Raw genomic sequence first — 14,685 nt, 5'->3', positions numbered from 1 at the left:
GAGCTACTGTATGAAATAATAACATTCACAAATCCTGTTCCCTCAACCTGACCACAGACACCACGTTGTGCCTATTGCACAAGAAGGTAAACCTTGATGAGCGTCCTAATCCCATAAGCCTCGCTGACAGAGGACAGTGGTGCCGGATCGACACAGGAGAAAACCGAGGCAGGCCATTGAAGTTGTTTCTCTTGTATTGTTTAATTTTTCGTCCAAATGTCACTCTTTATTAACCAAGACCAAATCTTTACACATCAAGTTCATCGTCTAGAGCACAAACTAAGGGAAAGTAGGCCTTATTAGATTTGAACGTGTAAATTAATTACTTATTAACATTATAGACCTAATCTATTCCATTTTTTTGTAGCTTTCATTGACCAACATTCCATAGCAATTCAACCCTCTTCCTCTATCAGTTCATAACCTAAAGAGGTGAGAAGCTAATGTCACCTTGTTTTTGTCAGAGTCAAGAGGAGTGTATTCTGGAGCTCGAGACAGAAAAGGCAATTCTTAATTTGAGGCTTGCTGAGGTAAGATCAAAAAGTATTCTATCCTATTCTATGATATACCTTTTTGATTATAAGGCCTATTCTATTCTAGTATATGAATATTCTAATGTAATGTCATTCTATATGGTTGCATCATATTATAAGCCTGGTCTATTCCATCCAATCCTACAATTGTCATGTGTGAATGAGTTTTCTGTGAGAAATATATGATAGATGGAAGTACATAGGCTACTTTCAGTACATCTTTATTCTTTAATTTAGTTTAGAGTCCTCAACTTAATGTGCAATCATATATTTTTGTTGGGTGCAATCATCCGTGAATTATAAGGTAGTGATGTCTAGCAAGATTCAAGAATCAACAGTCTAAAGAGGGAGGGCACTATGGCAACTGAGTCACAATACTTTTATTTTATGCACATCAAATTTTCCCATCGAAACCTTACAATCTCTCTCTCTCTCTCTCTCTCTCTCTCTCTCTCTCTCTCTCTCTCTCTCTCTCTCTCTCTCTCTCTCTCTCTCTCTCTCTCTCTCTCTCTCTCTCTCTCTCTCTCTCTCTCTCTCTCTCTCTCGTTCGTGTCTGGGCAGACTGCGGCGGGGCCATGAGGGGGAGGCCAAGGCCAAGTACAGCTGGCCTTGAAGTAGTGTTTTGGAGGCCAAAACACTACTTCATCACCAGAGGGAAGCCCAGAGCATCACCCAGTTGGCTCTGGGGAAGCTCCTTGCTGAAGTCCAGGTACACAATTAACTGGAATAAATGCTGTTATTCCACCTGTCCACCTAAAATCAAGATGGGGCAAGACTCATCCTCTGTCAATGTGGTTGTGCGCGACAGGCTTCAAAACTAAATTATTTTTCAATCGTTCCGCTCCGAACGGAACTGGTATATTTAACGTTTTCGTTCTTGCGTTCCGCCACCAACATATCGTTCCTGAACCGGTTCGGAACGTAAAATAGCGTTCGTTCTTAACGTTCCGGCAGTGTTATTGGGCCTAGTCTATTTTTGTGGTCGATAAAAGGGTGACCAGATGTGTCGCTTTGTGCGGGACAGTCCCGCATTCCCATTACTTGGTACACGTCCCGCAAATTGGGACGTTGTCCCGCATTGTTATTAGGGCTGGCCCGAATCATTCGAATATTCAAATACTCGTTGGTAAAATTAGTATTCAAAGCGTAATTCAGTATTCGGAGCTTCGTTGTTTCACGTACGTGACGTTACCAGAGCGAGGGAGGCAAACTATAAGCGACACCAAGCAGAGAAGCGAGAGAGGTGGAGGAAAAATGTATATCTTGTTTCCCTTTACTTTATAACAACATTAGCGGGATCTCGGGAGGAAAATAAATTATTAGTGAAATGCTTACCTTAGCTTAGTTGTTTGTTTACGTTCGCTGTACAGCGCCGCGCCAATCAACTGTGACTGGCCTGCTGCAGAGCGTGAGCGTCTTGCGAATACCTGGTCAATATAATGGATATAATATGGACACATAAGACAATCAATATTCGGTATTTGTTATGGATTTATTGTACAAATTCCCTGAAAAGATGCACGAATGAATTGAAAAGCTTCCGCAAGGGCTGAGATGGCAGAGGACAGCTGATTTGGTACGGAACAACAGCTGTTCGCTTCCACGGGGAAATCTAAGTAACTCCAACTTACTTAGGCCTACTAATTAACGTTCAAAAGCTATTAAATCTTCAACAAAATATGCAGATACTGTCAAAATCGGTTCCAGGGAGTATATAGGGAATATTAATGTTGTTTTTTATGGTGTGTTTTTCTGGAATGAGTATTCGAATATTGGCTCGGAAAAACCAACGAGTATTCGAAGCCTGAAAAATGGAATTCGGGCCAGCCCTAATTGTCAGACTCGATTTTTGAAATGCGTGTTTTATAATCTGGCATTTATCAAATAGCTGTGTGTAGACAGCAGTGAGGGCTGTCATCAGGGAGCGGGCGGGCTGTTTGATCATGTCAATGAAACTTGGACGCGGACGCAGGTTAAGGGCACGTCCACCAACAAGAAACAATGCAAAGGCGATATAGTGGACTCGGTTAATTTAGCTCACATTACCTTTGTCGAAGATAGAGCTCAGTGCAACTGTTCCAAATCACCTCTCGCCAGGGGGGTGGTGGGAATTTGTGACAACTGAGCTTAGCGGGCGGCGAAGTGAACGCGGCAACTGAAAATATTTAACTTTTTCACGAAATAGGCTATGCTTTTGTGAATATAGCTATATATTCTGTTTAAATTCCTCCGTATAAATCAGATGAACACACAGCCACTGCAGGCCTATATCTTATCTCCGTGTGTACTCCATGCAGAATTTGAAGCAGGTCTTGAGTGAGATCTTTGCAGTGTATGCAAACGGCGTGGCCGAGCTGGAGGGCCAGAGCAAGCAGATCCTGGAGAAGCTGGACGGGGCCAGGGCACTGAACAGTTGCCATGGAGATGACCTGCAGAGTGAGTGAGTAACCCTAACCTCACAGACTCAGTGGACGGAAGTGCTGATGCACTCAGGAGCTCCTGGTTTCCCATCCTGTTGTGTTCTTTCCTGTTTGTGGCAGTTGTTGTTGTCTAGGTATTTTAACTAAAACAGGTGAGGTGTTCTCCTCACAAGGCATTGGTTCTTGCACTTCATATGTTGTTCATTATTCTGGGATTGTGTCAAAGTATATTACTGTTACTTTAGCGGGCCAATCATAAACATTTCACATCACTTATCATGATCAACTGTCAACATTATCCACTATTTCCCCCTATCAACCTTTATCTTGCTTTGTTTGACCTTTACTGTCTCTCCTTCCCTCTTTCACTCCCCCTCAGCCTGTCTGTCTGTCGTTGTCCCTCTAATCTAAAGTTACCTACCGTATAGGCAATGCACTGCTGCGGCTTAGGCTGCCGTGGTGATAAGCCCCCAAATTACCCTTAGCCATATCTTACTGGCTTCCTCAAGGTTGACGTTTCTATTGTGTGGAGTTGTATGCTGCTCCCACAGTAGCTGGTGGTCAGGGTGGTAGGGGGGCTCTGTGGATTCACAATGCTCAGGCACAAACATCTGGAGTTTCCTCTCGGTTATTCATGCTCGGTTCTGATGCTGAGCATAGCTCTCGCTATGAGATCATTCAGATCAGGATAAGAGAATGGGTCAAATAGGGGGCAGGATAGGGATGTTACCACCCAGCTGGAGGGTTCTGGATTCAGTCCTCACTGTGTCAACTGTAGGCATCCCTCAGCCAACTTGGATAAAAGGCTGTGGTCAATAATACTAAAGTCACTATTGTGTCTAATTAATCCATTTCAGAAATGAAGGATAGTTTCAGTCTCCTACTTGGGTCTATGTGCTAAAAGGTTCAACAGGGAAGGACTAGACGCAGTGCTATGGTATAACTTTGACTGGCAAATGAAGAAATTTGCCTTCTTAATGAGTCTGGCAACGTGCTGGTACTCTTCTCTTACCTTGGATTAGAAGCGTTATGTCTTGAATATGTGGGCCTTTTTTTAAGAACACCGTCCGCCCCGTTTGTGCCGTCAGGTTTGCAATCCCACATGGCGGCTCTGGAGCGCGACCTGGTGGAGGAGAAGGAGAGGTGCAGGGCCGAGAAGCAGAGGAGGAGAGAGATCCACAACTACCTGGTGGTGAGAGCTGAGATCACTCTTTGGTTCTCCACGATGTGTTCCAACTGTCTTCTAAACAAAGGCTTGGGAGGAGCTGTGTTACGTTTACATTAACATTCAGGGCATTCAGCAGACGCTTTTATCCAAAGCGACTTACAATACATATATTTATCAGAAGATAGATAAGCAACAATATATTGCCTCCTTACGGTGCAGTAAGGATGTTCATAGAATCAAGTGCCAAGCACTAACAATCCCTAGGTTAACCCATTCCCTGGAAACAACAACGATAGGTAGGATAAGATACGATACGACTACATGAGTACTGTAACCAAGTACGAAACACAGTAAGTGTGTTCATTAAGTGCCAGGACATACAACATACAATAAGTGCGTAAGAGGGAGGTGGTGAGGTAAGGGGGTTGGCTATGCACAAGGGAGTCTTGAGTCTTTTCCGTGTGTGTGTGTCTAACTGTCTGTTCTTCAACCTCCAGGAGCTGAGGGGGAACATCAGGGTTCACTGTAGGGTGCGTCCTGTGCTTCCATTGGACCAGGTCCAGTCCTGCTCATCCCCATCAGGGTGAGGTCTCCCCTCAAAGCAAAACAAGCATGTTATTGGCCAACTGAGGACAACAAAAGCTTTTTTCATCCTCACGTTTTCTATTTCTCTCAGGGTAATCTCGTCAGAGGAGGTCATTCATGTCAGCGAGGTGAGTTTCAAAGCAGATGAACAGATTTTCAGATTGTTTCATTTTTGCAATTTCGTCCAGTCTCATGTAATATTCTTCAGCTAATTATTTTTTCATTTGACATTTATCAAGGACACCGTGTTGGTGAACTGCATTCAAAATGGAAATCCAGTCATCAACAAGGTGTTTGAATTTGAGAGGTAAAGCACAAAATGGAACTGCCGGTTGTCTTTACATTTCTGTATATATATTCATGTTTCTGGATACATCTTGTTCTCTCTGGACAGAGTGCATGGACCGGAGGACTCCCAGAACGTAGTGTTTGAGGATCCCTATGGGTGAGGCGTGTTTCCATATGTGTGTCTGTGTGTGTGCATCTGTGTGTGCGCCTGCTCATGTGCGTTTGTATGTGTGTGTGGGGGTATGTGTGTGCCTGCTCGCGTGCGGGTGTGTGTGTGATAGATTCAGGTCCTTATTTAATCCATAGTCGTCCTGCAAGTATAATGTGTGTATAATGGCGTACGGGCATAAGGGGAGTGGAAAAACCCACACCATGATGGGCTCCCAGGGGCCCCCCGGGTCCCCTCAGCCAGGCGCCCCCCAGTGTGTCTCCTCCCCCGGGGACCAGCAGGGCATCATCCCCCAAGCTGCTGTGGAGCTCTTCAGGTGAGACACTCAGGCCTCAGCTCTCTGTCTCCAGCTTGTTTCCTACAACACATTCCCATCATATGTACGCCTCCTTTTTGCATCACTATTGGACAGACAATACCATATCTTTGGGGTGATCTTATTATTAAAAAATACATTATATTATGCTAGAGAAGCTGCTCCTGTGACCTGACCCCGGATAAACGGTTTTGAAGATGAGCATGAGGACATTTTATCATTTGAAAATATATATCTAATCAGTTTTTAATTCATTTTCGGACGATAAGCCGCGCCTTTTTCGAGGAAGGCCGAGCTCTCTGAGTGGCCAAAGACGTGCGTCGCGACGTAGGTCGCATTGGTCGCGTCGTAGGTCGCATTGGTCGCGACATAGGTCGCATTGGTCGCGACGTAGGTCGCATTGGTCGCGACGTAGGTCGCATTGGTCGCGACGTAGGTCGCTCGTCTGGCTGCTTCCAGTCGCTGTGGTCGCTGGCTGGCTTGGTCGCTCAAAAGCTATGGGTGGTCGTTTATCAGGTAATTTGCATGTTAAGGTAACTTAACGGGTTTTTTGCGACAGTTGAAGTACTAGAAAGCCATGCTCTCTGGCGAAAGCTTCTTACAGCTCTTTATTGCAAATATTATTTTTATATTTTTATATTGAAGTAGGCCTACAGTTTAAAATGATAATCGTTGGTGTATCAGTATCAATATAATATATTAGTTCTAATTTGGGGCGGATTCAAATAATGTATTTTGTATCTTAACATTGACGGCTCCACCATCAACCCCTCCACCAAAATCCGTAACCTTGGAGTTATCCTGGACCCCACTCTCTCCTTCCTCCCCCATGTTAACCATATTACCAAAACTGCCTTTTTCCACCTCCGAAACATCGCCCGCCTCCGCCCCAACCTGTCAACTACTGCTGCTGCGACACTCATCCACGCTTTAATTTCATCCAGGCTTGACTACTGCAATGGTCTTCTCTATGGCACCACCAACAAAGTCCTCAAAAAACGTCAATATGTCCAGAACTCAGCTGCACGCCTCCTCACTGGTACCCGCTCCAGAGAACACATCACACCTGTCCTCCGTGAACTCCATTGGCTTCCAATTAAACACAGAATCAACTACAAAATCTTACTCATCACCTACAAGGCCCTCAACAGCCTAGCCCCCCCCTACCTTGCCGACCTCCTCCATCACCACGCCCCCTCCCGATTCCTCAGGTCCAATTCTGCCAACCTGCTACAAGTTCCACGGACTGAGCGACGGACTTGGGGTGATCGGGCCTTCTCAGTTGCTGCCCCCACCCTTTGGAATTCACTCCCCTCCCACATCAAAGTCTCTCCAACCCTCTCTTCTTTCAAATCTGCCCTCAAAACATACCTTTTCACACTAGCCTTCCCCACCTAACTCCCAACTTATTCTTCATGTTTAACCTCTGTTTTTCTTTTATTCCTAGTCTGTCTTACATAGTTTTGATAGGGCAATATGTAAAGCGTCTTAGAGTACCATATTAAGCGCTATATAAATTTCATTTATTATTATTATTATTATTATTTTAGATATTATATAGCCTATTTGTTTTGTTAAATGACAGTAAGCCTAATAAGGTATATTATACACAAAGTTCTTCGTTATAGAGTGATATATTAGTTGTAATTTGGGGCGTATTCAAATAATGTATTTTATATATTATATATAGCCTTTTTGTTTTGTTAAATGTCATTAAGCCTAATAAGGTATGTTATGCACAAAGTTCTTCGTTATAGAGTGATATAGGTTAATATAAGTGGAAGATGTGGAAGAATTTGTCACCATGGTACAAGCGGTAGTGACGCCTGGTTAGTAATCAAGAAGGTGGTTGTTCGATTCTCTCCGGGGTCAGATACATTTCTGCTCTTTCAGTCAAACTTACTGACGCAATCGGCCTCTTTCATTTGAACATTTTTGTATGATTTAGTACGATGGTATGATAATTATACGACGTAATGACGGGCTGCGACGCCTGGCTGATATCGGCTGGCTGGCTGCGACGACAGGCCAGCCACGGCTGGCCGCTGTCTGCCGCTGGCCGCTGGCTGCGGCTGGCAGCTGGCTCTGGCAGGCTGACCGACTAGGTCGTGACCATAAAAGCGTCGCAACCCTTTTGGCGGCAAATAGGTCGCAACCAACCAGAGGTATGGCTGAATGAGCGACCTGTGGCAGCCAGCCATTGTCACCATGGCTGCTACCATAACAAAAAGCCTATATGTTATCAGTTAACATTTCATTGAACAGAATAAATAGACTTGCGTCAGTATAATAAAAACGTACATACAATAATATATAGGCCTATTGGTCTATCCATCTATATTTAAGTAATACAGTGATGTGTACAAATTTATATTGATTATATTGTATAGCCTATTCATCTGTTAAATGTCAAAGACTATTAAAATATCCTATGAAGAAAGTTATAGTGTAATATACAACACTGTCGAAATGTATCGAATAAAATATAGGGGGTAACACCAGGGACGCGGGAAGTCAGTGCCAGGGGGGGGGGGTGCTGAGAGAGAGTCTATATAATGACGTCATAATAAATGCTGCGCAACATCCATTGTTTACAGAGACGAGATGACGGGTGACGTCACATTCACAGCTCCGCTCTGATAAACACTCTACTGGTATGTAAAAAGAGTTCTGCCAACTAGCCAATGTTATTCACAAACGTTAGCAAGTAAACAATGTGGAAATTATGCCTAACCCACTGGAGACCGCGGCTCAATTTCTGTGGAAAACACAATATCTTTAATTTTAAACATAACGCTATCATGTCATATATAACCACAGACAAATTTAAATTACAAATCTCAGTGGGAAGTGGAGAGAGCTGTGAGCTTACCCCCTGGAGACCGGGGTTCCGGTTGATGTCGTCTGTTGGAAGACTCTTATCGCTATTACATGCGAATTATAAAGTCAAGTATAACCATTGTGTTGACCTTATCCGGTGTCTTGATGGTGCATTGATAATTTCGGAGGTTAACACTCTAAACAGCTCAGGTTCGGATCCCCGCAAAAACGTCAACAGGGGTACCACTGTCGTTTTTTATTGGTCAACATGGAAAAAACATGAGGGGTAACTCTGTCGTTTTTTATCGGCCGTCATGAAATAAACATAATGGGTAACACTGTCGATATTTATCAAATAAAACATAGGGGGTAACACTGTTGTTTTTCTTTGGTCGTCATGAAAAAAAACATAAGGGTTGAAAAAAAACATAACTGTTGTTTTTTATTGGTCGTCATGAAAAAAAACGTAAGGGGTAACACTGTTGTTTTTTATTGTTCTTCATGAAAAACAACATAAGGGGTATTTGTTGGCCTAGAACGTCTGCCTCCAACTGAGTCCGCAACCAAATACCACTGCCAAAGGGTTTACTTCCAAATCATGGTGTGGATTGGAAAGGAAGGTGACCTGAACCCAGTGGATTGGGGATGGAAACTGGTGGACAACCGATTCCTGCCAGTTATGACTAGTAAGACTGCTGCCCCAGAAAGCCTCCTGCAGATGATACACTGTAATTGCACAACTGCCTGCAAAACACAACGGTGCAGTTGCAGGGCATATGGACTACCATGCATGCCTGCTTGTGGACCATGTCAAATTGGGAATTGTGAGAATCACTATAATCAACCTCAATGGGAGGAAGAGTGTGACGACTAATGGTGAATTAAGGTCACACTGTAAGGTGTATAAATAAGAAAAGTATTTAAAAAATATATAAAAAACAAAAGACAAAAAAAAATGCATTATAAAAAAGGTAAAAAAAATAAATAAAAAAATAAAACACACAAAATGAAAAGGGGTTAGCGGTACTGAGCCTTCACGTGGCAGCCCTGTTTTGACTAATTTTACAGTACCACACAGTTCTTATTAGTTTAGTGTTTATTGGAATAAAAAAAATGGTTATGTACCACAGAAACCACCAACACAAGGCAAAACAATATGAAAAAAGAGAAATATGCAATTACTTAAGGGGAATTTGACTTATTTTTCGCATATATATGCTTGTAACCAATTACTTTAATATATAAATGTACTTGTTTTCACTTATCTATCATGCAAATATGCTAATTAGAATATTAAATGGCCAAAACATGTATCAGGCACCAGTATTCCTGGTCTAGGAGGTTAACAAAGGAGTAATGGTCATTTTAAAGGACCTGACGGCGGCCATTTTGAAAATGGGGCCTTTCTTGGAGTCAAACTTTGGTAAACTTTTAGTATGTTTTTAAGTACATCTGATACTACTGTAAACCACTGAGAAACCTTTTGTTAGAATTTTTTTGAGGTCAAGTCATATTTGCAGCTGACTAACACTAATATCTACGTCGACATGGTAATGGAGAACTTACCTGCGAGCACCAGCTATCTAGCTGAACTGCGAGACGAGCTGCAGAGGGACAGTGTGTGTGCCCGGGTGATGCAGCTGTGTTCAGAAGGATGGCCAGCCCATGGCATTAACGAACCTGCTCTTAAGCTGTACTGGTCTGAACGTACTCTTCTCACAGTTCAGCATGGTCTACTGTTGAAAGGACAAAGACTCGTTATCCCCTCAACAATGAGAAATTATGTTCTTGTCAAGCTGCACGAAGGTCACCAAGGTGTGGTCAAGTGTAGAGAGAGGGAGCAACAGTCTGTATGGTGGCCAGGGCTGAGCCAGCAGCTGAACGAGGTGGTTCTGAACTGCCGGGCATGCTGCCAGGAGAGACAGAACCACAGGGAGCCGCTGACGCCAACACCGTATCCAGGCCGACCATGGCAAAAGTGCGGAGCAGATTTGTTCGTCCTAGAGAGCAAAACCTACCTGCTAGTAGTGGACTACGCATCAAGGTACGTGGAGATCGCACTGTTAAGCCATACAACATCTAAGGATGTGATCACTCACTTCAAGTCGATTTTTGCACGTCACAGGATCTGTGAGACACTGGTCACTGATAACGGGCCACAGTTCTCAGGAGCTGACTTTGCCAACTTTGCTGAGTCCTATGGGTTTCGTCATGTGACCAGCAGTCCAAAATACACCCAGGGGAATGCTGAAGCTGAGCGGGCAGTACAGACCGTGAAGGGGCTCCTGAAGAAGTCGGGTGATCCATATCTTGCCCTGCTTGCATACAGGTCTACCCCACTGCAAAATGGATACAGCCCGGCTCAACTTCTCATGGGGAGGCGACTTCGCACCACTGTGCCTATTCTGCCTGCACTGTCGCCCCGTGCCCACTACCTCCGTCAGTTGTCCGTTGCCCATTGACTTTGAATGGGGACGGACGCGCAATGCATTGTGGATCCGTCCGTTCGTTTGGAGCGTTCGCCACGTCAGAAAGTTGAAAAATGTTCAACTTTTTCGGCAGCGACGGTTCCGTCATCCAATCAGATCGCGTATGCTTGGGCTTGGCTGACGTATGCCTCTGCAAAGACTACTCCCCCATCCGTCAGCCACGCCTTCCCACGTCCGTTGACTGACGGTGCAGTGGGCACGAGGCGTAACAGTTACGCCTCGTGCCCACTGCACCGTCAGTCAACGGACGTGGGAAGGCGTGGCTGACGGATGGGGGAGTAGTCTTTGCAGAGGCATCCGTCAGCCAATCAAATCGCTTCGCCGGGTTCTTCCCGCTTCTTCCTGCTTGTTGCGATGCAAGATTACCCGCTTTCCCGCTTTCCAGTATCGTCAGAGCCCGAGTCGCGTCACAGTGCTTAAATTTGCATACGCGATCTGATTGGATGACGGAACCGTCGCTGCCGAAAAAGTTGCAATTTTTTCAACTTTCTGACGGTGGCGAACGCTCCAACTGAACGGACGGATCCACAATGCATTGCGCGTCCGTCCCCATTCAAAGTCAATGGGCAACGGTCAACTGACGGAGGTAGTGGGCACGGGGCGTTAGAGCCTGCTCTTCCGGATGGAGACGCGGTACTGCTGAAGGAGGAGGAGAGGAAGAGGAGAGATGCACAACACTACAACCTGCGACACCGTGCACGGAACCACAACAGCCTCACTCCTGGGCAGGACGTGTGGGTCACAGACCAAAAAGCGTCTGGAGCTGTCATCGGAAGTCACACCACACCTCGCTCATATCTGGTGGAGGGACCCCACGGGATCATCAGGCGAAACCGTCGTCATCTCATAGCCATGCAGCCTTCCCCAGACCAAAGCAACAGTGGTGCAGCTGAGCAGAATCTAGTAGGTGTTCCAGGACGACCTGCAGCAGCACCACCGCAGCAGAATGTTCCAGAACCACCATCTACTCCTACAGTTAGAACCAGGTCTGGGAGAGCTGTGGTAAGACCGACCCGGTTCGACTTGTAATTTTGCTTATCACAGACTTTACAGAGACCTAGAGACAATTAAAAAAAAAAAAAGACAAACATGTGTTCGATACTGTTATTGAGCCACTTTATTGTTGCATTGTCTGAATGTAAATGTTCACGTTTCAGGGGTAGAGTGAGCATAGACAGTACAAGGTGTTTTGTATTGTAGTTTGTATTTTCCTGTTCCGAAGCAAGGTTAAATTGCTGTGTGTCTGTTGTGAGTGTGAATGACTCATATAGGAGCAGACCTTCCAGCCACAGGGGCAAAATAATCCCCTAAGGTCCTGCGGAATCAATGGCAGTCTACCCATTGATTCTAGAAAGGGGAGATGTGGTGTAACTGTTTTAAGTAGAGTTTGGGAGACCTGTAGGATGACGTCAGAGGTGGAACGTCAGTGGGGGGAGGAGCAGTGATAGTTTGGTAATGGAGGCACGTGGTGAAATAAACATTCACGCTTTACAGTTGGACTCCGCGCAAGTTATTTAATAACACGACAGAAATGTTATTAGAAACACGTTTAACGGTGAATCGATCCTAAAATATTGCATTTCCCATTCAGATAATAAAGATTAATAAAGATCATAATAATAATAATAATAATAATAATACATTTAATTTAGAGGCGCCTTTCAAGACACCCAAGGTCACCTTACAGAGCATATAGTCATCATTCAAAACTATGTAAAACAGACTAGGAATAAAAGGAAAACAGAGGTTAAACATGAAGAATAATAATAATTAATAACACTCAAAGACGCCTAAAGTGAAGTGGGGACCTCACTAACCACCACCAATATGTAGCACCCACTTGGGTGATGCACGGCAGCCAATCGGTGCCAGAACGCTCACTACACACCAGCTTGAGGTGGAGAGTTAGGGATGAGGTGGAGAGTGAGGGAAAAGAACATATTTAAACACTATCGACCATATTTAAACACTGTCGATCACATTTAAACAATATCGACCACATGTAAACACTATCGACCACATTTAAACACTATCGACCATATTGAAACACTATGGACCACATGTAAACCCTATCGACCACATGTAAACACTATCGCCCACATTTAAACACTATCACCCACATTTAAACACTATGGACCACACGTAAACCCTATCGACCACATTTAAACACTATCGCCCATTTAAACACTATCGCCCACATTTAAACACTATGGACCACATTTAAACACTATGGACCACATGTAAACCCTATTGACCACATGTAAACCCTATCGACCATATATAAACACTATCGACCACATTTAAACATGTAAACCCTATCGACCACAATTAAACACTATCGACCACAATTAAACACTATCGACCACATTTAAACATGTAAACCCTATCGACCACATTTAAACATGTAAACCCTATCGACCACATTTAAACACTATCGACCACATTTAAAGGTCCCATGACATGAAAATCTCAATTTATGAGGTTTTCTAACATAAATATGAGTTCCCCTAGCCTGCCTATGGTCCCCCAGTGGCTAAAACTTGCGTTTGGTGTAAAACGAGCACTAGCTGTTCTGCTCGCCTTTGAAAAAACGGAGGCTCAAGCGCGCTGATTTGGAAATCTGTGCTCATGACGTCATGAGGAATCTCAGCTCCTCCCCTTACTCTGCCTGGCCCGCCCAGAGACGTTGGCCCGCCAATGAGACTCGACCGTGCGAGCGCCACATGTGTGTGTGTGTGTGAATACACACACTGTAACGCAAGTGTTTCTTGTCGGTTCTTTGACGTGTCTTGTATTTCCACAACGAGACTGTCGTGGGGGTTATCTAAGCCATGGTTGAGAAGGAATTGGGGGAAAGGAACTTTGGCTTTGACTCCCTCAGGAACATGAACCACGACAAGGAGGAGAAAGGGATCTTTGCCGGGCAGCGCTTATGCACCTCCGCCTCCGGCGGTGGTCCCTCAGCGGGGCTCAAGCGGGAGACATTCGCCGCCTACAATCCCTTTCTCCTCCATGTCGTGGTTCATGTTCTTGAGGGAGTCAAAGCCAAAGTTCCTTCCCCCCAATTCATTCCCAACCTTGGCTGAGATAACCCCCAATACGAGTCTCGTTGTAGAAATACCAGATACGAGAGTCCGACGTGTTATGTGCCATCACACCAACAGCAGAACGGTTATCCAAATAACAAGGAAGTGTACAACACTTGCGTTACAGTCCTGGAGCTCTATATCTAAATAATATCATATACATAGATATCTATATATAACATATTGTGTGCGCCTCCAGACGATATTATGAATCACAAACGACTTTGTCGGGTTCTGCGACGTCTCTGGTTCTTCCACTTTCACATCAACCTGAAGTCGACTGAACCGCGCGCTGCCTGCTGCCGGCTGCCCGCTGCCGGGCGATGGTGCCTCGCGGCAACCGGCGGCATGTCGTAGTTCATGTACTTCAGCGAGTCAAATCAAAGTTCCTTTCCCCCAATTTCTTCTCAACCATGGCTCAGATAACCCCCACGACAGTCTCGTTGTGGAAATACAAGACACGTCAAAGAACCGACAAGAAACACTTGCGTTACAGTGTGTGTATTCACATTGATGTGGACGTTGAAGAACCAGGAACGTCGGAGAACCCAACGCGGTCGTTTGAGATTCATAATATCGGCTCACACAGCTTTTGGCCGTGATAATATATATTATATGATATAGATATCTGTGTAGGCTATATGATAATATTTAGATATAGAGCTCCAGGACTCCCGTGTGTTCTAGAATATTTACAGAACACGGCTAAAGGCTGTGTGCGGCTCGCCATTGCGATACATCCACTGTAAACAGAGCGCATGGTGGCTGCAAGCTGCTCAGGGCCACACCCCCACCCTCCTCCTTGACACGC

The 14,685-nt window shown here is 44.7% G+C and overlaps 1 protein-coding gene and 2 long non-coding RNA genes across 3 annotated transcripts in view; all 3 read left to right on the top strand.

Moving 5' to 3' along the window:
• Positions 1–14,685, top strand: part of LOC132465793 (uncharacterized) — a 97,660-nt gene that overhangs the window by 23,504 nt on the left and 59,471 nt on the right. The window lies entirely within an intron of this gene.
• On the top strand, positions 1,114–4,662 carry LOC132465706 (uncharacterized). The gene is made up of 3 exons (XR_009527680.1): positions 1,114–1,242; positions 2,831–2,969; positions 4,619–4,662. It is a non-coding gene; the product is annotated as an uncharacterized LOC132465706 (long non-coding RNA).
• LOC132465700 (uncharacterized) lies at positions 5,167–8,791 on the top strand. The gene is made up of 2 exons (XM_060062420.1): positions 5,167–5,479; positions 6,424–8,791. The coding sequence occupies exons 1-2, from the start codon at positions 5,328–5,330 to the stop codon at positions 6,875–6,877; spliced, it is 606 nt and encodes a 201-aa protein (XP_059918403.1). The 5' UTR covers positions 5,167–5,327; the 3' UTR covers positions 6,878–8,791.

This window comes from Gadus macrocephalus, chromosome 1 (genome assembly GCF_031168955.1).
Source record: "Gadus macrocephalus chromosome 1, ASM3116895v1".
Lineage (NCBI taxonomy): Eukaryota > Metazoa > Chordata > Actinopteri > Gadiformes > Gadidae > Gadus > Gadus macrocephalus.
The sequence above is the reverse complement of the archived record's forward strand: the minus strand, read 5'-3'. Positions and strand labels throughout refer to the sequence as shown.

Bases quoted from the DNA above. Each gene is read 5' to 3' on its own strand.
- LOC132465700 (XM_060062420.1), top strand. From the start codon at position 5,328: ATGGCGTACGGGCATAAGGGGAGTGGAAAAACCCACACCATGATGGGC. The intron at 5,480-6,423 runs GTGAGACACTCA...AATTTCATCCAG, and splicing joins GCTGCTGTGGAGCTCTTCAG to GCTTGACTACTGCAATGGTC.